This window comes from Macrotis lagotis, chromosome X (assembly GCF_037893015.1).
Source record: "Macrotis lagotis isolate mMagLag1 chromosome X, bilby.v1.9.chrom.fasta, whole genome shotgun sequence".
NCBI classification, from domain to species: Eukaryota; Metazoa; Chordata; class Mammalia; order Peramelemorphia; family Peramelidae; genus Macrotis; species Macrotis lagotis.
Genome location: NC_133666.1, coordinates 307,324,618 through 307,347,530, shown reverse-complemented (window position 1 = coordinate 307,347,530; position 22,913 = coordinate 307,324,618). Strand labels below are relative to the sequence as shown.

Genomic DNA, 22,913 nt, shown 5'->3' with positions numbered 1-22,913 from the left:
CGCCTCCATTGCACAGAGGCCTCTTCCCAAACAAATGTAAACTACTTCTGCCTCAGGCCCAGGTGTGTGAGCAGAAGAACCAGCCCAGCTGAGGAATCACCTCAGGCCAGGGTAAAGCCCACCACTGCTTGAAGGCAAAAGAATTCAATAACTCCAAATCCTGCCTTCGGGCAAAGGGAGAAGGCCTCACAACCAAGGCCACAGACACTCCAGAGAGGGCAACCAGCACCTCCTACTGGCCAGCCAGAGAAACTGCACTCAGTAAAGCCTTTAGAGATCCCAAGCCCAGGTGAACCAGCCCCCCCCCCTCAAGGTCTTAGCATAACGAAGAAGGGTCAGCAGAAAGGTAGATCCATAGAAAAATTCCTGGAAGGGAAAGACCCCAACTCAGAGAGACCTGGAACCTCTGAGGAGAATACAATCTGGTCTCCAGCACAGAAAGACTTCCTTGAAGAAATAAGGAAGGAGCTTAAAAATTCGGGAGAGACAATTAATATCTTGCAACAAGAAAACAAAACCTCAGAAAGTACAATTGGACAAACACAAAAGGAGAATAAATCTCTCAGATCATCAATTGGACAATTACAAAATGAGAATAATTCTCTCAGATCTTCAAATGAGCAAATGCAAAAAGAAATTAATTCTCTCAAAACCTCAATTGGTCAAATGGAAAGCTCTTTCAAAAGTAGAACTGACCAATTAGAAAAGGAGTTGCAAAAGGTTAATGAAGAAAACTCCTCCCCACAAAAAATAATGGAGTCTACAGAAACTAATGACTCCATGAGACAGCAAGAGTCAGTTAAACAAAATCAAAAAAATAGAAAAAATAGAAGCAAATGTAAAATACCTCGTAAGCAAAACCACTGACCTTGAGAATAGATCCAGGAGGGGCAACCTGAAAATTATAGGACTTCCTGAAAACACTGAAGAGAAAAAAAAAGACTGGACTTAATATTGCAGGATCTAGTGATAGAAAACTACCCTGATATCATGGAATCGGAGGGCAAAGTAGTTATTGAAAGAGTATATCGATCGCCACCAGGAAAAGATCCTAAAATGAAAACACCAAGGAATGTTGTGGCCAAACTCCAGAACTATCAGATGAAAGAGAAAATCCTGCAAGCAGCCAGAAAGAAACAATTTAAATATCAAGGAGCCACAGTAAGGATCACGCAGGACCTGGCTGCATCAACTTTAAGGGACCGAAGGGACTAGAACGAGATATTTCGAAGAGCACGGGAACTTGGAATGCAGCCAAGAATCTACTTTCCTGCAAAGCTGAGCCTTCTCTTCCAGGGAAAAAGATGGACATTTAACGAAATGGAAGAATTCCAAAAATTTCTGACGAAAAGACCAGAGCTAAACAGAAAATTTGGACATCAAACAGGAGGTTCAAGAGACACATGAAAAGGTAAAAAAACGGGGGGGGGGGGGGCAGTAAAAGGAAAAAAATACAATCCAGTAAGTTGAAACTGGCTACATCCCAGCATGGGGGGAAAAAAAGATTCTCATAAACTTTGAGAAATGTAACTCTAACAGAGAGAATACACCTAGCCAGAAATGATGGACATTCATGACCTATCCATGAGACTGCTATCTAATGGGATGAAACTGGCTATAGCTCCACTTGGGAGAAAGACTCTAATAACTCTCAGGAATTTTGACTCTATTTGATAGAAGATACAGAACTAGAAGGGACAGACACTTAGAATTTTCTATGACTTAGATAGAATGGTCTAAAAAAAACCACTACCTCCCTAAAAAAGGGGACAGGAAAGAGACAAGAGGAGGGAGGGGATTGAATGGGGTAAATCTCATTACACTAAGAGGTACAAAAAACCTATGGTAATAGTGGGGAAGAAGGGAGCAGAGGAGAAACACCTGAATCTTCTCATCAGACTTGGCTTAAAGTCAACCTACACATACTCAGTAAACTTATAAAACATCTAACCTTTCAAGTATAAAAAGGGGAAAAGGGGAGGGGGCAGAGAAAGGGAAGGGGAGTGGGGGAAATAAGGGGAAATAACAAAAGGAAGGGAAGGGAAAAGGGAAAAAGGGAAAGGGGAAAGAAATGGTAGGGTGTGATATAGGAGGGCAAATACAATGAAGGGGGTGGTTTTCAGAAACAAAAGACTGGGGAATATGGATAAAAGGGGGAAAGGGGAGAAATACAAACAGAGGGAAGATAGCACAGAGGGCAATAAAGAATTAGTAATCATAACCTTGAATTTGAATGGGATGAACTCTCCCTTAAAATGTAAGCAAATAGCAGAGTGGATTAAAAACCAGAATCCTACAATATGCTGCTTACAAAAAACTCATCTGAAGCAGAGAGATACATATAGAGTAAAGGTAAAAGGTTGGAGCAAAATATATTTTGCTTCAGCTGAAGCAAAAAAAGCATGGGTAGCAATCCTTATCTCAGACAAAGCAGCAGCAAAAACAGATAGCATTAAAAGAGATAAGGAAGGAAACTTTATCCTCCTAAAAGGTACCATAGACAATAAAGTCATTTCAATATTAAATATATATGCACCCAGTGGGAAAGTACCCAAATTCTTAGAGGAGAAACTAAAAGAACTACAGGAAGACACAGACAGCAAAACTCTACTAGGGGGAGACCTCCACCTCCCGCTATCAGATCTAGATAAATCAAATCATAAAACAAACAAGAAAGAAATTAGGGAGGTAAATAGATGGAAAAATTAGATATGGTAGACTTATGGAGGAAACTGAATGGGGATAGAAATGAATATACCTTTTTTCTCTGCAGTACATGGAACTTATACAAAAATTGACCATGTACTAGGACATAAAAACCTAATGATCAACTGCAGATAGGCAGAAATAGTGAATACATCTTTCTCAGATCACAATGCAATAAAAGTCATATGCAATACTGGGCCAAGGAGATATAGACCCAGAACAAATTGGAAACTGAATAACTTCATTTTAAAAAATGAGTGGACCAAAAAACAAATTATAGAAAGAATTAACCATTTTATTCTAGACAATGATAATAATGAAACAACATACCAAAACCTATGGGATTCATTCAAAGCTACTCTCAGGGGATATATTATAGCTCTAAATGCTTATATGAATAAATTGGAGAAAGAGGAAATCAATGAACTAAGTATGCAACTAAAAAAATTAGAGAAAGAACAAATCAAAAATCCCCAATTAAATACCAAATTAGAAATTCTAAAAATTAAAAGAGAAATTAATAAACTTGAAAGCAAAAAAACATTGAATTAATAAATAAAACCAAAAGTTGGTATTATGAAAAAAACAATAAAATTGATAAACCTCTAGTCAATTTGATTTAAAAAAAAGAAGAAAACCAATTTGCTAGTATCATAAATAAAATAGTATAGAAGGGTTGCAACCTGCACAATTAATTGGAAGAGCTAACAGTACTGATTGGGATGACAAATTCCCAGAAGTATTCAATTATAATTATTGAACTGTAACATGTATCCTTTATATCAGGTTATGTTCTTAATCAGCTCATACATTTCTAAGCACATTAAGGTAGAGATAAGGACAAAGGAAGAAAAAAAGGAATGGTATATTACTGATGAGTGGGTTAAGTGGAGGTCTCTCTCAGTCTGAAGAAAAGAACTATCAGTCCCTTCAAAACAGGTCGGGGGGGGGGGGGTGAGTTTCTAAGCCCCCCCCCCCCCAGAGCAATTAGGAAAGTTGTGGTTTTTGCCTATAAAGCTTGGCTGCTAACACTTGTCAGGCGGCCTCCACCCCTGGGTGTCCCCTTTGCACCCTGGGAGGACCGCCCGCTTCTTGAAAGATTCTATTAAATGACATTCTGCTCCGAATTTTGAGAAGCCTCTGAGTAGTCAATTTGAGTAGGGGTCTTCAGTATCCCATACACTGAGAAGAATGATATATTATTTCCTCATCTCAGAACAAGGAGGGCCTTGGTTCTTCAAGTCTTCCAGGCCCTGTGAATGTCTTCCCTTAATCCAGAAAGACTGATATCATATTTAGTTATGTGGGCACCTATGTAATCAATCAAGATGGACCTGAGTAGAGCATAATACCCTGTGGATGGGGCTGTGAATTTGTACAACCATTCTGGAATGTATTTTAGAATATTCCTTTAAAATTATTAAACTTCTCCATACCCTTTCAACTAGATATTATTATTAGGCAAATACCCCAAAGACATAGAGAAGAATTAGGCCAAATGTAGGCAAATACTCATAGCAGTATCTTAGCTGATAGCAAAGAGGTGCTCATTAATTGGAGAGTGGACAAAATAAGGTATAAAGGAATATTAGTGCAGCATAATAAATGAAGAAATGGATTTGTACATAAAATGAAGAGAGCAAAATAAGGAAAACAATTTATATGATAGCTATAGCATTATTTTCAAGTCCTGTATGTAAAATTAAGAATATGGCTTGGTAATCTACAAAAAGCAAAATATAACCTTAGGATTCACTAAAAGGGGAATAGTGACCAGAATGTAGGAAATGATCATTTCACTGGATTCATTTCTGGTCAATCTACATCTGAAAGAAGTATTATGTTCAAATTTGGGTCCATATTTTAAGAAGGTCAAAGAAAGGAATGGAAACAAGATGGTGAGGGAACTCAAGATTAGACCATAAGAGACTCTTCTGAAGGACTGAAAATGCTTAGTTTGGAGAAGAGAAGACTTAAGGGAAGACAAAAACAGTCTTGAAGCAGCTAAATCAGAGGCTGATAAAACATAAACCACAGGACTTAAACCAAGATCTTTTTTTTTAAGTAGCCTAGGAGCTATAAATGGATTTTTTTCATTTTAAAATAAAATTTCATTGCATTTTAAAATAGAAACCCCAATCTTAGCTCACAGTCTGTAAAAAAAAACAAGCTCTGAGGCTAGATTGGTCATTGTTTTGCCCATCCCTGATCTAAAAAGTCTGTCACAAGAAAATAAAAATCGTACTCTTTAAAATTATCTACTGCATATACTTTGTGTGGACATAGTTATTTGCAGAGAATTAGAACTCCTAGAAGGGAGGGACTCTTTTTTGTCTTTCTTTGCAAATTCATTCTCTGCATAGCCCCTCGCACATATTAAGCACTATATAAACACTTAATAACTGACATTTTCTAGGCCTCATAGAAAAGAACAAGAAGAAATGGTTAGGGAATCATAGTACAATTAGGCTTAATATAAGGAAAGATTGCTTGATGCAGCTACTCCAAAGTATGGCAGGCTCTCTTACAAATGAACAGATTCCTGCATACTTGAGATCTTCAGGAAAAAACCAGATAGTCATTTTTTGAAACACATCAAGAAGAAATTGTTCATTGAGTATATGTTAAATTAGATAGCTGCTAAATTTCCTCTTAATGCTAGGATAGTTTTTATTTAAAAATAATAAGTCTCATTTAAATAAACCATTTCATTGAAGAGGTTTTAGACAAAACTCATAGAAATGTAAGTTGATAATTGATATTTACATAATAGCACTTTAATTCAAAAGATTAAACAAATATTTCTCACAATTTCTTACTTGAAAATCTGAGAATGAACTGATTAGCTCATTATTTATTTTATAAATCAATATTAATGAATCTCTTTGCCACTTATTTAAGAAAATGTTGATCATAATACAAAAAAACTGTGCCCTATGTAATTTTTTATTTTGCCTGAAAGCAAGATACAAGTAATTTGATTGTGATGAAATGAAGAAGAGTATCGATTTTCAATGACATTCCTGAAAACCTTTTTATGGGTAAAGAACAGTTCTGGACTATTATCTATTATTAAAATACTTTCAATCAAGCATTTGGCCAAATCTGACCATAGTCTATCTTTACAGCCATCACACTAACAACAGGGTTTTTTTTGTAAATACACTAAACATCTTATTAGATTAATTTGCCAACTCCTAATATAAATGGCTGGGCATTTTATCACTACCATTTTAAAACTATCAAAATACTTATTATTTCAGGCAATGGATTAATGGGCAACTAAAAACAAAAACCTCATTCTCTAGTACTACCACTACTACTATTACTACTTTACTACTACCACTACCACTATTACAACCAAGGTGAAATGATTTGCCACGGGTCATACAACTAGTAAATGTCTGAGGCAGGATTTGAATTTTGATCTTCTTATCGACAACTTAAGCATTTTAATTAGTGTCATCTATCTTCATCAGATAACAAACAACTATTGGAAATCACTTCTTACTCTTATAAACAAAATAATATTATAAACAACAATCACTTGACTCCTTTATTCTAAGAAAAAGCCATTGCTTTGAACTTCAGTTAAACAATTTCCAAAATGAACCTATGAGTTAGATATCGAAGATTTTTGCTTAGAATTAAAAAGCTAAACTTTTTTTTCTCATTTTAACCCTTTCAACAAGTCCTGTCAAAATTCATCCAAAATGAAAAATGATCAGGAATTAAAAAGCCACCTTTTGTCAAAAAATTGCTAATATTAAGAAAACTATTAAATGTTGAGATAGTAATGAATAGTAATAAAGTATCCTTTTGAAGATTCAGTGTTTTAACTATAAACCTATTCTTTTCATGAGTATGTCTATTACTAAATATCAATTCCTGTTTTCTTCATGTAGTTTTTCCCCCCAAAATAGGCACCCCTGAATATACTAAAACTGAGAAACAACTGTCATATAAAATAAATAACTAATACTGCATAACATAACACTAGTAATGATGTAATAATTTCCTCAACTTAATTCTTTAATTGTGAAGAATTCCTATACTGTTATTTGTATGAAACAAAGAATCATTACTGTGGCTTTATAACTGGGTTAGATAGCTGCTAAATATTCCTCATAACAGCAAAGAAAAATGGGTTGTTTAAACGGGGGAAAATCATATATTAGTATTTAATTTTCTAAGAGAGGCAAACAATGAAATATAATGTCTCTCATTAATACTGAAAGTTTAATCCCATTTCAGTTTTGTCTTAAATTAAGAAAAACAATAAAATTTAGTTAAATTCTTTATTTCACCCTTGAAACTTCTTAAGTATTAGAAGGTCTTAAATACCTTGAGTGAGGCTAGGATTTAATAAGAGTCCTAGTAAATGTTATCTATACCATTTCCTTCTTTGCCAATATCCAACAATCTCTTGGGCTAACGATTTTAATTATCTGAGTATGATAAATTAGATGTTTAAATATTTGTTCACATAAAAACAATCAGAATAGTCTTGGAACATCAAACAATAACCATTTATTAAGCATCTACAAGATTGGAAGTACTATGCTAAGGGTTATGGATATAAAACAAAAGGGTACTTCCTGCCCTCAAGAAAATTACAATCTAACGAAGAAGACTACATGGAAAAGAAACTAAGCAAAGCAAGCTATATTCAGGATAAATAAGAAATGATTAGTGTAAGGAAGGAATTAAAATTACAAATGAAGATCATACTATTAAGAAATTTAAAAAGAAGTTGATCAGATACCTCTCAAAGCAATGGTAGAAGACATTTCAAAGCCAATAAGAGAGTAAAGAAAAGAGAGTAAAGAAAAATCTGTACAAATAAAATTAATGTGCTTAGGATATAAAGGAAAGTGGTTGAAAGGAAAAAAGTTGTTGAATCATGTCTCTAAGATAAAGGTTTGTATCTTACATAAATAATTAATAGAGATGCAGATATCTATCTATCTATACACATAAGAACAAAAGTCATTTCTAAATAGGTGGTCAAAAGATATGAATAGTTCTTAGAAGAATAAGATATCATGTAAAAGAATACTCCAAATTACTTAGGGAATTTCAATTCAAAATAATACTGATATTTCACTTTATATCATGTAAACTGACAAAAATGACAATAGTTAATGTTAGGGGGTTGTGGAAAGATAGGGATTCTAGTGCATTATTAATGAACTGTGAATCAGTATAATCATTTTGGATAGGAATTTATAATTATCCAAATAAAATGACTAAAATTTCCATATTCTCTGACCCAGAGAATTTATTATTGAACTTATACTCCAAGGAGATCATTGATAATGAAAAAGTTCCAATACATACCAAAATACTTGGAGCTGCAAGTTTTAGTGACATCAGGGGGATAAGAAATAAAGTAGATGCCTATCAATTGGGAAATGAACAAACAAATTCTGGAACTCAAATCTAATGGAATATTACTATGCTATAAGAAAAGGTAAATATAATAGATATAGAGAATAAAAAGAGCAAGATAAATTTATGGAAAATGAAGGAAGTAGAGCCAAGAACAATACAGATAAATGACAACAAAATGTAAATAGAAACACCAGAAAAAAAAAAAGTAAAGTAACTGTTACAATAGAGCACCATGGTGTTAAAGAGATGAGGTGGTAGGGTCCATAAATGCTGTACACTGCATATAATTCTCAGCTGTTTTCAAAGAGTTGATCAATTAGTTATGCTGATTATTTTTGCTACTCTTTTTCCTGTCTTTTTTAAAAAAATATGGTCTAGCTCTCTGAGAGGAGGAAGGGAGGGATACTGGGGAAAAAATGGTAATATAAAAAGAAAAAAAAGAGAATTTAGTAAAAGAGAAACATGCAGTTCAGTTTTTATTCAATTCGAGTTCCAGTTTAATTATGCATCTGTGAGGCCAATAGTTTGCATACTGATAAACTGATTCAATGGGCTATTGCTCTTTCCCCCATCTGTACAATAACTAGTCTGGACAATAGGCTTTTTCATTCATTTTGGTTTCCAAAATGAACAATTAGTAGAGTAGTATCTGATCTGAGTGAATTATAGTTATCACTGAGGAGATTTTTTAAAATTAGCAGCATTTCATCTTCAAACAAGAAGATCTGAAGAACTTCTTGATTTATAGGGAATTCCATTTCCATTCCACTCCAAGTATAACATCTTTGAAGGACAATGGCTAACATTTCTAGTAAATATATACACATATACACACACAAATATATGTGTGTGTGTATATGTGTATATTTTCTTGTTTTATCAAAGGGACAAATCACCTGAATCACTTTTTGCTTAGTTTTCCATGAACTATCATTAAATTAATGAGCCTGGAAAGAGCCTTAGGTTATTTAGTTCATTTATTCCCTCCTTCTCAACCCTGAGGTATTTTGTAGATAAAAACCAAAAGGTACTTCCCATCCACAAGGAGCTTACAAACTAACAGAGAAGAAAATATGCAAAGCAAGTACTATTCAGGATAAATAAGAAATGATCAAGCTTAGGTTACATTTTATATCATGGAATATTAGACTTAGAAATTTTAAGTTAATCATTATAAAGAGATTAGTGCCTATTCAATTTTAGAACTTAAGAGAAAGAGATGCCACTGCAATATGTTATAATGCTTTTTAAGAGAAATATGCAATCCACAGCAGTCTTCTTCACAAAAAAACTGATAAAAGTTGGTACTTCTAAGAAGTAACTTCCTTTCTCAAACATTTTATTTATTTTTATTAATCTTTAATTTCTTCATTTGAAAACTGTTGTGTGGGATAGATGACCACCAACCCAATCAATTAAACGAGAGGCTTTTCAAGGTAGAAACAGAATGCAGTTTCATTCCATTTCTGTAGAAATAGGGCATCACCTCCAACAGCAAGTCTGGTAGAGTGAGGCGACATGGAAGAAGCAAAACAGATTGTTATACACACTGTGATAAACAAGTATTGACTGCATTCCCCCCATCCTGTTCCCCTCAGGGGCACACAATCTTTCTATCACCCATCAGAGTCTTTCTGCCCAGGAATTCACAGCTGTTGGTAAGGCAAGACACAATTCTTTCTTTACTAACCTGTCCTGTTTTTTTGTTTGTTTTTTTTTTTTGCAAGACTGGGTAAGGTTATCTTTACAGGTGTGTGCTGTAATGGAGAGCTTTTTATGAGGAGCAGAGTAGAGATCACTATGAGTAGATTGCAAATTGCAGAATGAAGAATAATGTATAATGAGCTTTGAAAGATAGCTTGGGGGGCAGCTAAGTGGCATAGTGGATAGAGCACCGGCCCTGAAGTCAGGAGTACCTGAGTTCAAATGCAGCCTCAGACACTTAATAATTGCCTAGCTGTGAGGCCTTGGGCAAGCCACTTAACCCCATTGCCTTGCAAAAAAAACTAAAAAAAAAAAAAAGATAGCTTGGAATCACATTAGGAAGGATTTCAAATGCTCAACAAAGGAAGTTGTTTGTTCTGTTGATAGGGACTCACTGAAAATTTGCACAGAGTAGTGAGTGACATAGATCTGCATTTGAGCAAATTTACTTTGTTGTCTGTATTAAAAAAGAGACCAGAAAGGGAAGGGACCTGAGGCAGGGACACCAAATGGTAGGTTACTACAGCAGAGTAGGTGAGAAGGGTTAACTACTTGAACCTAGTTGAACCTGGTGTTTACTATGAATAGAGGGAAATGGTCATATACAAGGCATGTTTTGGAGGTTATAATAGCAAGATCTGGCAACTAAATTCCTAAGGGGTGAAGGAAAGTGTGAAGTCAAAGATAATAATCAGGTTATGAACCTGGGGAACTGGAAGAATGATAGTGCTTTTTACATAAATAGGAAGGTTTGAGAAGGGTGATTAGCAGGGCATAGATAACAAGTAGCATTTTTAACATGTAGAATTTGAGAGATCTCAAAAATCTGGTATGAAATGCTGCACAGACAGCTGTCTGAGTTTAAATCTCAGAGGGATGGTTTAGAATTGGATTTGTCAGTCTTCTGAAGAGAGATAATAACCCCATGGAAGTTAATGGAGATGCCTAGAGAGTATATAAAGAGAAGAGAGAGGTTCCCAAAGGGTAACAGCATTGGGGATATGAGATAGATGATGATGCAGCAAAGGAAATTTACAAGGAATAACAAATAAATAAGAGAAGCAGAAGGAATAATGTAGAAGTAGGGTCAAAGTATAATGGATTCAGAACTAGGAGGGATTGTTCTCTCAATCTTTCAATACAAAAAAGATAATTTCTACTTACTAAAGATTAAGAACACAAAATTAATTCAATACTGATAAACATAGAGAACATTTATTAAACATCTTCTTTATAATTGAAGCACTATGATTTATTTAGGGAAGATATATACAGATACATGATCTTAAATTGTTTTGTACCTCAATTCAACAATTAAAAATATGCTTAACATTAATCATTATAAATAATGTTAAAGATTTTTTGGAATAGAATTAATTATTTCTAAGGAACATTATATTTGAAAAATAGTAATTGTTATTAATAGATATAATTAAAATTTAAGATATTATAGCTAACACAATTTTCAAACATGGTTTACTTGCAAAATTGAACATCTTAATATCTCATTTCTCACAGTTATACTACTTTGAGATTTCCCTGACTTTTCTACCATTCCCCAGGAATGGGGTATTTGGAAAACCACAACTTCCTAAAAGATACTCTCAGCCTTGATGCTCTATCTACTTAGTGCTCTCCATTTCTCTCTGATTGGAGAGTGAAGTCATGAACTCCAAAACTTCCCTCGGAGCTAAGCGCAAAATATTTCTCCTTTCTTACCCTGCTCAACTACTTCTGTACCATACCTCAACATTGGGCACTTTCTTCACCCTCCCCTCCCTCACTTTCTCAGCTTCCTTTTGTGTATTTTCATTCACTATTAGATCATGAACTCTTGGAGGGCAAGGACTATCATTCAGTTGTTGGTTTTTTTGCACTCAGGATGCTAAACAGTATGTACTTAATAAATACTTATTGACAGATAGAAAGTTATTGGCTGCAAAGAATTGGAAATTTAGGGGATGCCCATTAATTGGGGAATGGCTAAACAAGTTATGGTACATGAATACTATGGAATATTATTGTTCTATAAGAAACAATAAAGGTTTGGACTCTAAAGAAGCATGTTATGACTTACAGGATCTGATGCAGAACAAAGGCAGTAGAGTCAAGAGAACAATTTACACATCAACATTATGAGATGAACAACTGATGGAAGCAACCCCTCTGGGCAGGCCAGAGAGCTAGGACAACTGTATTAGACAGATTATGGACTATATTATCCATAACCAAAACAAAACAAAATACACAAAAAAAACCCCTACTGAATCTGACGAACACTTTATAAAAATTATCTCATGTATCTCTTTCCCTTAATACTAATTCCTTGTGCTAAAAACTACTAATTTGTAAATATGTTTAACAAAATATGTATGTAAAATGCTAACCTGACCATTCCCAACTGAGGGGGGGAGAGAGGGGGGAGGGGAGGGGGGAGGGAAACTTTGTAACTTGGAAATATACATGTACAAATGGATGAAAATTTTTAAAAAAAATCGGAGAATGGCTGAAAAGTTATGATATATGAATGCTATGGAGGACTATTGTTCTACAAAAAAAAAAAGAATGGTTGGACTTTAGAGAAAAATGGAAAGAATTACATGAAATGGTGCTGAGCAAAGGCAGCAAAACTGAGAGAATATTGTTCTCATTAACAACAGTACTGGGAACTGATCAATTATGATGAATACAGCTCCTCTCAGTAGTTTAGAGATGTAGAACCATCCAGAGAGTCCTGTTATAAATAATACCATCTACGTCCAGAGGGAAAACAACAAGAACAAAAACCCATAGAACCTGAATGGATACTATGTTTATTTTTTTAAATAAACTTATGTTTTTCCTTCCTATCACATGGTTATCTTTTTTTTTTCCCTTGGTCCTAATTCCTCACACACAAAATGGCTAATATGTGGGTATACTGAGCATAGATATACATGTACAACTTTCAACTGAATTGTTCTCTGCAAGCGGTGTGGGGAAAGAAAGGAAAGGTGGTGGGGAAAATTTGTAACTTATGAATATATAGGTGGATGAATGCTGAAAGGCTTTCATCACATGTATTTGGAAAAATAAAAAAAAAATACCAGAAATAGATAGATGGATAAATAAATAGGAACAGATGCTCAAAAAAATTAAATTTACTGGCTGTGACACTATTCTAATTAAAGCAACATTTCATCTATCTCATTTATAGATAATCTTAAGAAGTATTCCATAAGTACATATGCAAATAACATATCAGACAAGTCATAGAGTATATTATTAATATAATAAAGTGATAGTTTTCTTCTCTCAATTTTGAATATTGGTTTATCAGTTTTTACTTCTTTCCCCATCCTACTTGCTTCCAACAATCTTCCATCTTCTACACTATAGTCACTAATTTTACAAGGACAAAGACCAGATAACTAAATTGGTCATAAATCAATAAAGCTCAGAAAAATGCCCAAAGTACATTGCTTTAGTGTAGACTTTTTAGAGCTAATCAGAGGACTTTTTGCTTTCTAACAAAGCTGGCAATATGTTTTGAAAGGACTGAGGCTGCTGGAAGACAAAGGATTAGATAACTCTTGTGTTCTTATATTTGCCTTTTTTTCTTAATATGATGGTAAACACAGAGGGGTGGGGTCATGAAATTCAATAAATATAGAAGCTTTTTAAGGATGAAAAAATTAAATGTTTGACCAAATGCTGCCAGTAAATGATGTTATAAATATCCAAATGGCCCTAGGCATTAAAATAATTCCCCACCCCTGATAAACAACATAACCTTCCCAGTTCCAAAATACCTCTGAGAGAAACAAGTCTTCATATACTTAAAAGAGACTTGTTGTCCACTATAAAGACACTAGGAAGGTGAAAGGGAAAAAGAAAGTAGATTTCAAGTTCTTCAGGTTAGACTCCATATTCAGATTAAAGGTCAAAAAAAAAAAAATACCAGATTAAACAAATATGGGACCAAAACATTTTCCAAAACCAAAATAGAAATTATGTGAGGATTTGCTACACTAAGGGATCCAAATTCTATCCTGAAAATTAAACTTTCAACAAAAAATAAGTTCTATAATTTTTTTGTTTTAAAGTATCACAATAATTCTTGTGTGTGTGTGTGTGTGTGTGTGTGTGTGTGTGTGTGTGTGTGTGTGGTTAATTTATTTTCATATTATTTATAGTGAAAGTAAACCTAAACCCCTCCTCCCTCCAAAAAGATAGAGAAACCTCAAGGAAAATGAAGTGATAGAAAAAAAAATGCATACTTCAGTCTGTGTTCAGATTCCACTGACTCTCTTTCTAGGATGAATAGCCTTCTTTATCATAAGTCCACCACAGAAGCTGCTTCAATATCTTTTCACACAGTTGCCATTACTAGTTATATTTCCCTCCATTCTATTCTTCCCAACCCCCATTTATTCTAATCTCTCCCCTTTCAACCTGTCCCTGCTCAGAAGAGTGGTGTATCAGAGTACTTTCTCCCCTGGATCTTCCCTCTCTTCTAACATCTACTCCTCGCTCCAATCCCCTGACCCCTTATCCCATCCCCCTCCCCCTCATCTTTGTCTAGAGTAAGATAGATTTCTGTAACTTACTGTGTATGTTATTTTTTCACTGTGCCATTTCTGATGAGAATGAAGGCTCACTCATTCCCTCTCATCTTACCCCCTTCCATTCCATTGAAAAACTGTTTCTTAACTTTTATATGAAAAAACTTATCCCATTCTGACTCTTTTGTCCCTTCCTCCCAGTACTTTCCTTTATCACCCATTGAGTACATCTTTATACCATATTATACCTCATATGAGTTATCAGAATATTCTTCCCATGCAGGAATACATGCATTTCAACATCATTAAGTTCCTCATAATTAGCCCTTCCCATTCACCCTCTTTATGCTTCACCTGAGTCCTGTACTTTGGAGATCAAACTTTCTGTTCAGTTCGGTCATTTCAACAGTAAAATTTGAAAGTTCCCTGTTTCATTGAATGTCCATCTTTTCCCCTGAAAGAGGATGTTCAGAAAGAGGATGGGTAGTTGATTCTCAATTGTAAACCAAGCTCTTTTGCCTTCCAGAATATCATATTCCAAGCCCTACAAGCCATTAATGTAGATGCTGCCAGATCCTATGTAATCCTGACAGTAGTGCCATGGTAATTGAATTGTATCTTTCTGGCAGCTTGTAATATTTTTTCCTTGACTTGTGAGTTCTAGAATTTGGCATAAATATTCCTGGAGTTTTTCCTCTGGGGTTCTCTTTTATGAGGTATCAGTGGATTTCTTCAATTTCTATTTTACCATGTGTTTCTAGGTTATCAGTACAATTTTCCTAGAGAATTTCTTTAAAAATGAAGACAAGGCTCTTTTCCTTGTCATGACTTACAGGTAGCCCAATAATTTTTAAATTATCTCTCCTGGATCGGTTTTTTCCAGGTCAGTTGTTTTTCCAATGAGACATTTCACATTTTCTTGTAATTTTTCATTCACTCCAATTTTTTCTTCCCAATTCTTCCTCTACCTCCCTTACTTGTTTTTCAAAGACTTTTCTGAGCTTGTCCATAGCCTAAGCCCACTTCTTTCTCTTGGAGGCTTTGTATACAGAAGCTTCAACTTTGTCATCTTCCGAGTATATATTTTGATCCTCCATGGGATCAAAGTAATTTTCTATGGTCATATTCTTCTTTTTCTGTTGTTTGCTCATTTCCTCATCCTATGGTTGATTTACAGCACTTCGAAGACTTTGGGAGGGTTTTTGGGACACTCCACAGGAACCGTAATTCCCCTCCAAGGTCTTATGAGAGGCTCTGACTATTCTCCTAGCCTGTCCTCTGGTCTATGAATGACAAGTACTCCACTCTGCCCTGGAATTGTGAGGAGGATCCTTGCTCTTTTATGGTGGAAGGGGCTCAGACTGCAACCTAGATCTCAGTGTGGGCAAACAGCAGAGTCCGGTCCCAGGGAAAGCAATAAGACTTCTGCAGTTTCCCCAACCCCTTAACATCTGTGGGTTGAGCTCTCTGGACAAAGGTCCCCAACGCAGGGTCTCACCACAATGCTGTTCTGAGGTCTGTGCTGGCCCTCACTCTGATGTAGCAGAGTTCTCTCATCACCCCCTTCATGTCATCCCCAGAGATCTGTGGGCCAAGAGGTGTGGAAACCATCTCTCTATCATGGCCCAAGTGCCCCCAGGAACCCAAGCACCCTGCAAGTTTTTCCTAGAAGACTGGAGTTGGTTTCCTCTAGTCTGGCTGTGATGTGATCTGACTGTGCTGTGGCTTTATCCAACCCCTGGTCCTGGTGTAAAGGAACTTTCCTGTGAATCTTCTAAGTAGTCGTGTACTAGGAAATTATATTGATCAGTCTCTCTGTGGTTCAACCCCTCTAAATTTTGGCTAGAGTCATAATTTGATGGTTTTTGGAGTTTTAGGGGATGAGTTTCCCAGGAATTCCTACCCTTATGTTGCTATCTTGGCACCACCCACATATCCCAATAATTCTACACACATTTTGCATTTCTGCTCTATTTCCTTATATATTAACATATTGTTTCCCCCCTCCATAAAAGATCTGATCATTGAGGACAAGGGCTTTCCCTTGTTTGCTTTCCCAACATCAAACAAAGAATCTGACATATAACAAGCATTTTAAAAATGCTTATTGATCAATTTTATGAAATTTTTAATTAAACTAGGCTGACCTTGAGGTATAATAATACTGAATGGAATCATTCATAGCAGCTCTATTTATGCTGACAAAAATCTGGAAATCGAGTGAATGTCCATCAATTGGGGAATGGCTGAACAAATTATATGTGTGTATGTCTGTGTGTGTGTGTGTGTGTGTGTGTGTGTGTGTGTGTGTGTGTGATAGAGCACTGTTGTTCTATTAGAAATCAGTAGGGATGGGAATTCAGAGGATTTGCATGAACTGATGCTAAGTGAGATGCGCAGGAAGAGAAGACCATTGTTCTTCAATATTTTTCTCTGGAATGGTTGGATTAGTTCACAATTCCACCAACAGTACATTAATTAGATGGTAGAATTTTTTAAAAAATATTTTTACTTATTTATTTATTTATTCTTATTTTATATATTACTAAGATATTCTTGTTTGAGAGTAAACATAAGACCCCCCCAAGAAAATATACACCTATATAAGCAATAAAGTAAAGGGGAGAGAAAAAATTAAAATAAAAAAAAAATAATAATAATAATAATTGTAGGTATGGCCAGGTGGTACAGTGGACGGAGCACCAGCCCTGGAGCCAGGAGCACCCAAGCCCAAATCCGGCTCTGGACACCCAACAGTCACCCAGCTGTGTGACCCCATGCAAGCCACCCCAACCCTATTGACCTACAAAAATCAAAACAACAACAACAAAAAAGATTCAAAATAAAATAAAATAGTAATAATAATAATAGTAGGGGCAGTCAGTTGGCAGACAGATCACTGACCCTTGAGCCAGGGGCACGCAGGTCCAAATCTGGCCTCAGACACCCAACAATCACCCAATTGTACAGCCCCAGGTGGGCCACCCAGTCCCATTTGCCCTGCAACACCCCCCAGAAAATAATAATAATAATAACAACAACAACAACAATAATGATGATGATGATGATGATGATGATGATGATAGTAATAATAAATGTGCTTCAGACTGTGTTCAATACCACCAGCTCTGTTGCAGGTGGATCGCATTCTTTAGGATAAGTCCATCACAAAAGTTACTTCCATATTTTTCCACCGTTGCCATTGCTGATCACAACTCCCTCCATTCATACTTCTCTACTACCATGAACTATATTTTCTCTCTCTCTTTTCACTCTGACTCTGCTGTAGGGTAGCTGAGTGGTACAGCAGACAGATCCCCAGCCCTGGGGCCAAGACGCCCCAAACCCACATACCACCCCTTACCCAGCATCCACCTAGCCCTATGGTCCCGGACAGGCCATCCAATTCCAGCCCCTTGCAAGCAGTAAAAAAGAAAATGTGTTATATCTGACCACTCTCCCCCCATGGTCCATCCTCTCCATCACTCACATTCCCCCCTGTTCCCCCTGTCCTCCTTCTCTCCTTCTTACTACAGATGTCTATACCCCATTGAGTATATATGCTGTTTCCTCTCCTAGCCACCTCTGATGAGAGCAAAGATTCCCTCATTCCCCCTTGCCTTCCCCCCTTCCATATCATTGCAATAGCTCATTGTAATAAAGAAAAACCTTACTATATGAAATATCTTAGCTTATTGCTCCTCTCCTTTTTCTTTCTCCAATTACATTTCCCTTTTATCTATTGACTCCATTTTTACACCACAATATATCTTCAAATTCAGTTTTCTCCTGTGCTTCATCTATAAAAGATCCTTCTACCTGCTCTATTAAATGAGAAGGTTCATATGAGTATTATCAGTGTCAATTTTCTATACAGGAATACATGCAGTTCATCATCATTAAATCCCTCATATTTTCCCCCTTCTCCTCCACTCTCTATGCTTCACCTGAGTCCTGTATTTGAAGATGAAACCTTCTGTTCAGCTCTGGCCATTCCAACAGGAACATTTGAAATTCCCCTGGTTCACTGAAAGTCCATCTTTTTCCCTGGAAGAGGATGTTCAGTTTTGCTGGGTAGTTGATTCTCGGTTACATTTTAAGCTCCTTTGCCTTCCAGAATATTGTATTCCAAGCTCTACAAACTTTTAATGTAGTTGCTACTAAGTCCTGTGTGAACCTGACTGCAGCTCCACAATATTTAAATTGTGTCCTTCTGGCTGCTTATAAAATTTTCTCTTTGACTTGGGAGTTCTGGAACTTGGCTATAATATTCCTGGGGGTTGTTTTTTTTTTTTGGATCTCTTTCTCAGGGAGATCAGTGGATTGCTATTTTGCCCCCTGCTTCTAGGATATCAGGGCAATTTTCCTGTAGTAATTCTTTGAAAATGATGTCATAACTGGTCATGACTTTCAGGTATTCCAATAATTTTTAAATTATCTTTACTAAATCTGTTTTCCATATTAGTTGTTTTTTCAATGAGATGTTTCACATTTTCTTCTAATTTTTCATTCGTTAGCTTTTGAAGAATTGAGTCCTGATTTCTTGTAAAATCAGCAATGTCCCTGAGTTCCATTCTTTGTCTGAAGGATTTGTTTTCCTCAGAGAGTTTTCTTATCTCCTTTTGCATCTGGCCAATTCTGCTTTTTAAAGCAGTCTTCTCCTCAATAACTTTTTGAACTGTTTTATCCATTTGACCTATGCTGGTTTTCAACATGTAATTTATTTCAGCATTTTTTTTGGATCTCCTTGACTAAGCTACTGACTTCATTTTCATGTTTTTCCTGCATCTTTCTCATTTCTTTTCCCAATTTTTCCTCCATCTCCCTCACTTGATTTTCAAAGGCTTTTTTGAGCTCCATCATGGCCTGAGTCTAATTTCTATTTTTCTTGGAGTCTTTAGATGCATGAGCTACATTGTAGTTCCTCATCTTCAGATTGAGTTGTTTTGATCCTTCTTGGGATCACAGGCAAAGTATTTCTCAATGGTTTTCCTCTTTTTACTCTGCTTACTCATTTTCCCAGTGTGAGCCTGGTTTTGGGGTGCTTCCTGAGCTTTTGTCACACCCCCACAAGGATCTCAGTGTGTGAGGCTCTGTCCTCCTTCCTCGTCTGTGAATGACCATAAGCACCCCACTCTGCCATGGGGCTAAGGTGGGGTTGGGGCTCTACTGTTCTGTAGGGGGGGCCCTAGACCGTGATCAGGATCTGAATGTGGTCAGAGCCCCAGAGTCCTGCTCCAGGGACAGAGGACAGAACTGGGCAGTCTCTCTTCACTCCCCTCCCTAGGCTCAGTGTACTCATGCCCTGGGGGCTCCTGCTTACCGGGCTCCGTCTCCTTCTTGTTCCTGGATCTGGACTGCCTTGGCCACACTGCTTGCTATATGCCCTGAGGGCTGGGCTTCACATGCTCTCTCTGGCAGAGGTCCCCCTGCTGTTCCCCCAAGTTGTGCCTGGTGCTCCCCAGAGTGTAAGTCAGGAAACTGCCCCTGCTGCTGTGAGCCACGGCTCCCACCTCCCTGGGGCTGCCTCCAAGTCTAGTGTTCTTAAACACTGCACCACTTATCCACCCTTCTGAGATAACTAAATTCAAAAAAGGGACAAATCTGTTTGTAAATAGTCTTCTTGAAACACAATATTAACTATAGGCAAATGTTCTATTCATTATTTTGACATGTTTAGCTAAAATCATAAATAAAGAAAAAATAATAATAATTATTTTGAGAACTTTATATTCATTCAGTTTCAGACACAATAGAGTTACAAGGAAGGCTTTCCAAATGCACAAATATTCTCATGACTAGAGAAAACACTAGAGAACAGTATGTACATTATTTACTGCAGCATGCAATAAGTCTTGACAAGGACTTACTTGCTACTCCTGATGCAAGGCCATAAAGCAATCCTCCCCCATCTGATTGCTGCTCAAAGATATGGGTACCAGGAGGTGGCCTCTTCTCTTGTCTGATGAAGTTATACAATAAGGTCTTCACAAGTCTGCTGGTATAAGGAAGACTGTAAAAAAAGAACATTTCTACTTTTATCCAATTCAGATGATTTGTGATAAGGAAAGGAAGAGGAATAACTTAAATGTCATTCACAATTACATCATATATAGGATAGGTACATGTTGCTTTGAAATAGAGAGGAATAACTTAAAAGTCATTAACAATTATATCATATTTAGGATAGGTGCATATTGCTTTAAAGTCCAGGTGAGTCACCTACCTAGAGAAATGCTGGGCCCAAACACAAAGCACTATGAGGACTCTACAAGAAGAGTATGGAGCAACAGATAAACTGTCTTGGCTATATGTATTCTTACATGTATGCCTTGCTACTATTGTACTCTTTAAGTTTGCCAACTTATTCACTGACCTTTTGTATATTAGTGAGAGAGTGTACCATAGCATTGAAGGGAGGGGCAGGGGCAGAGTTGGGGAGGAAGGATGTTTTATAGACATTCATTTTACTATGTCATATCACTAAATTAGTTGAGCTGTGTCTACTATCTACTTAAAAGGTAAGGTCATCAAGTAGGGGTTTATGAGCAATAGTTAAATGGACATTCAGAATACCGTAAAACTTATAATGGTCCTTAAGTGACCCAACCCTTGAGTGACAGTTGTTACATAACTCTTAGAAGAGTATTACATTCACTCATAGGCATATGAAATAATTAAGTATAATAAAATTATCCCCAAACTGCTATTGAACTAACTCCTATAAGTCAGGCATAACTCCATTAATTCTAGGGATCAAAAGGAATTTTTTTCAATTACAGGATTAAAGTATAGACCGCCCCCCCAAAATAGTCATAATTAAAATACATGGACATGGTTCATATATACTGAAGTAATGATATTGTAAAATGAATTGACAAAGGAAGAAAAATTACTATATTCAAAAATAGATAATAAAGTGAATCTCAATATTTCAGAAGGCAATGAAAACAGAAATTTAAACTCCATAAACCCAGATCCAAAAACAATTTTAAAGGATCATGAAGTCTCTCTCTCATTGTTTTTTATCAAATCTGAAATTACATCCTCTATGTATGAAAAGAATACAAGGAATGAGATGCTACTACTTTTTTGATTAAATGTTAGCGTATATAACTGACATATAATGGAAATTCTTATTAATATCAAGGTTAAACTCGCTAATTACAGTTTAAATTTATCCATTTTGGGGTGGTCTTATATTTGGTGAAAATGAAGAATCAAATGTTAATATCAGTGAATTCATATTTATTAAATGCTTCCCATATGCCAGGTCAAATGCAGCTTTAGATACTTACTAGTTGTGTGTTTTTGGGCAAGTGACATAACCTCTGCTTGCCTAGAAGATAGCTGAATGGCATAATTGATAGAGCATTGGGCCTGAAATCAGAAGAATTGAATTCAAATCTGGCCTTAGACACTTACTAGCTGAGTGACCTTGGGCAAGTCACATGGCCTCTGTTTGCCTTAATTCACTAGAGAAAGAAAGGGCAAACAACTCCAACATCTGTCAGGAAAACCCCACAGACAGTATAATCTGGAGGGTCTCAATGAATCAGACACAACTGAATGATTAAACAACAATGTGCCAGATAATGTGTAAAGTGATAGGGGGAAAATTAGATATTACAATTTTAAAAATTAAAGTTTAAAATTAAAAGAATCCCTGTCATCCAGGAGTTCCCTCTACCAAGGAACACAAGTATACAAGAACAAATAATATAAATAAAAGTTGGATAGAACACTGGCCCTGAAGTCAGAAGGGTCTGAGTTCAAATCTGATCTCAGATACTTGAGACAGTTCTGTGACCCTGGACAAGTCACTTAATCCATATTGTCTCACAAAAAATATATATAAATAAAATAAATTACATAAAAACTTAATTCTAAGATTAATGGGACTAAGGGGAAGAAATGTGTACCTACAAGAATAAGGAAGGTTGCAAGTAAAAGGGGTTAGCTGAGAAGACTTTTGAAGGAAATAGGAATTTTAAGGCATGGAAATGAAGTAAAAGTACATTCCAGAGATGGTTAGACCCCATATCCATCACAAAGATGAAGAGAGGAGCTGTTATCAGTGAAGAATGAATGAAGCAACTAGCTGGGGTAATAGAAAGAACCCTGGGCTGAGCTGGAAAAAACAGTGACAAAATTCATCTGGAACAATAAAAGGTCAAGAATATTAAGGAAACTGATGTAAAAAATGTAAAGGAAGGTGGCCTAGCTCTCCCAGATCTAAAATTATACTGTTAAGTGGCAGTCATCAAAACTGCCTGGTACTGGTTAAGAAATAAAAGTAATGGATCAGTGGCATAGGATAGTATCAAAATAAACAGTAGTCAATGACTACAGTAACCTATCCTTTGACAAACCCAAAGACATCAACTTGTGAGAAAAGAACTCACTACTTGTAAAAAAAGTTGTTGGGAAAACTGGAAAACAGTATGGTAAAAACTAGGCATAGACCCACATCTCACACCATATACCAAAATACAGTCAAAATGGGAACAGGATTTAGACAAAAAGTGCAACACCATAGACCAATTAACAAACCCAGAAATACTC

At 36.1% G+C, this 22,913-nt stretch overlaps 1 protein-coding gene across 3 annotated transcripts in view; it reads right to left on the bottom strand.

Annotated features, from left to right (window-relative positions):
* DYM (dymeclin) overlaps positions 1-22,913 on the bottom strand; it is a 619,494-nt gene that overhangs the window by 425,324 nt on the left and 171,257 nt on the right. For all 3 annotated transcript variants that reach the window (XM_074206163.1, XM_074206161.1, XM_074206162.1), the window contains one exon: positions 20,219-20,361. In XM_074206163.1, the coding sequence (XP_074062264.1) occupies positions 20,219-20,361 (143 nt within the window). The remainder of the gene's footprint in view (positions 1-20,218; positions 20,362-22,913) is intronic.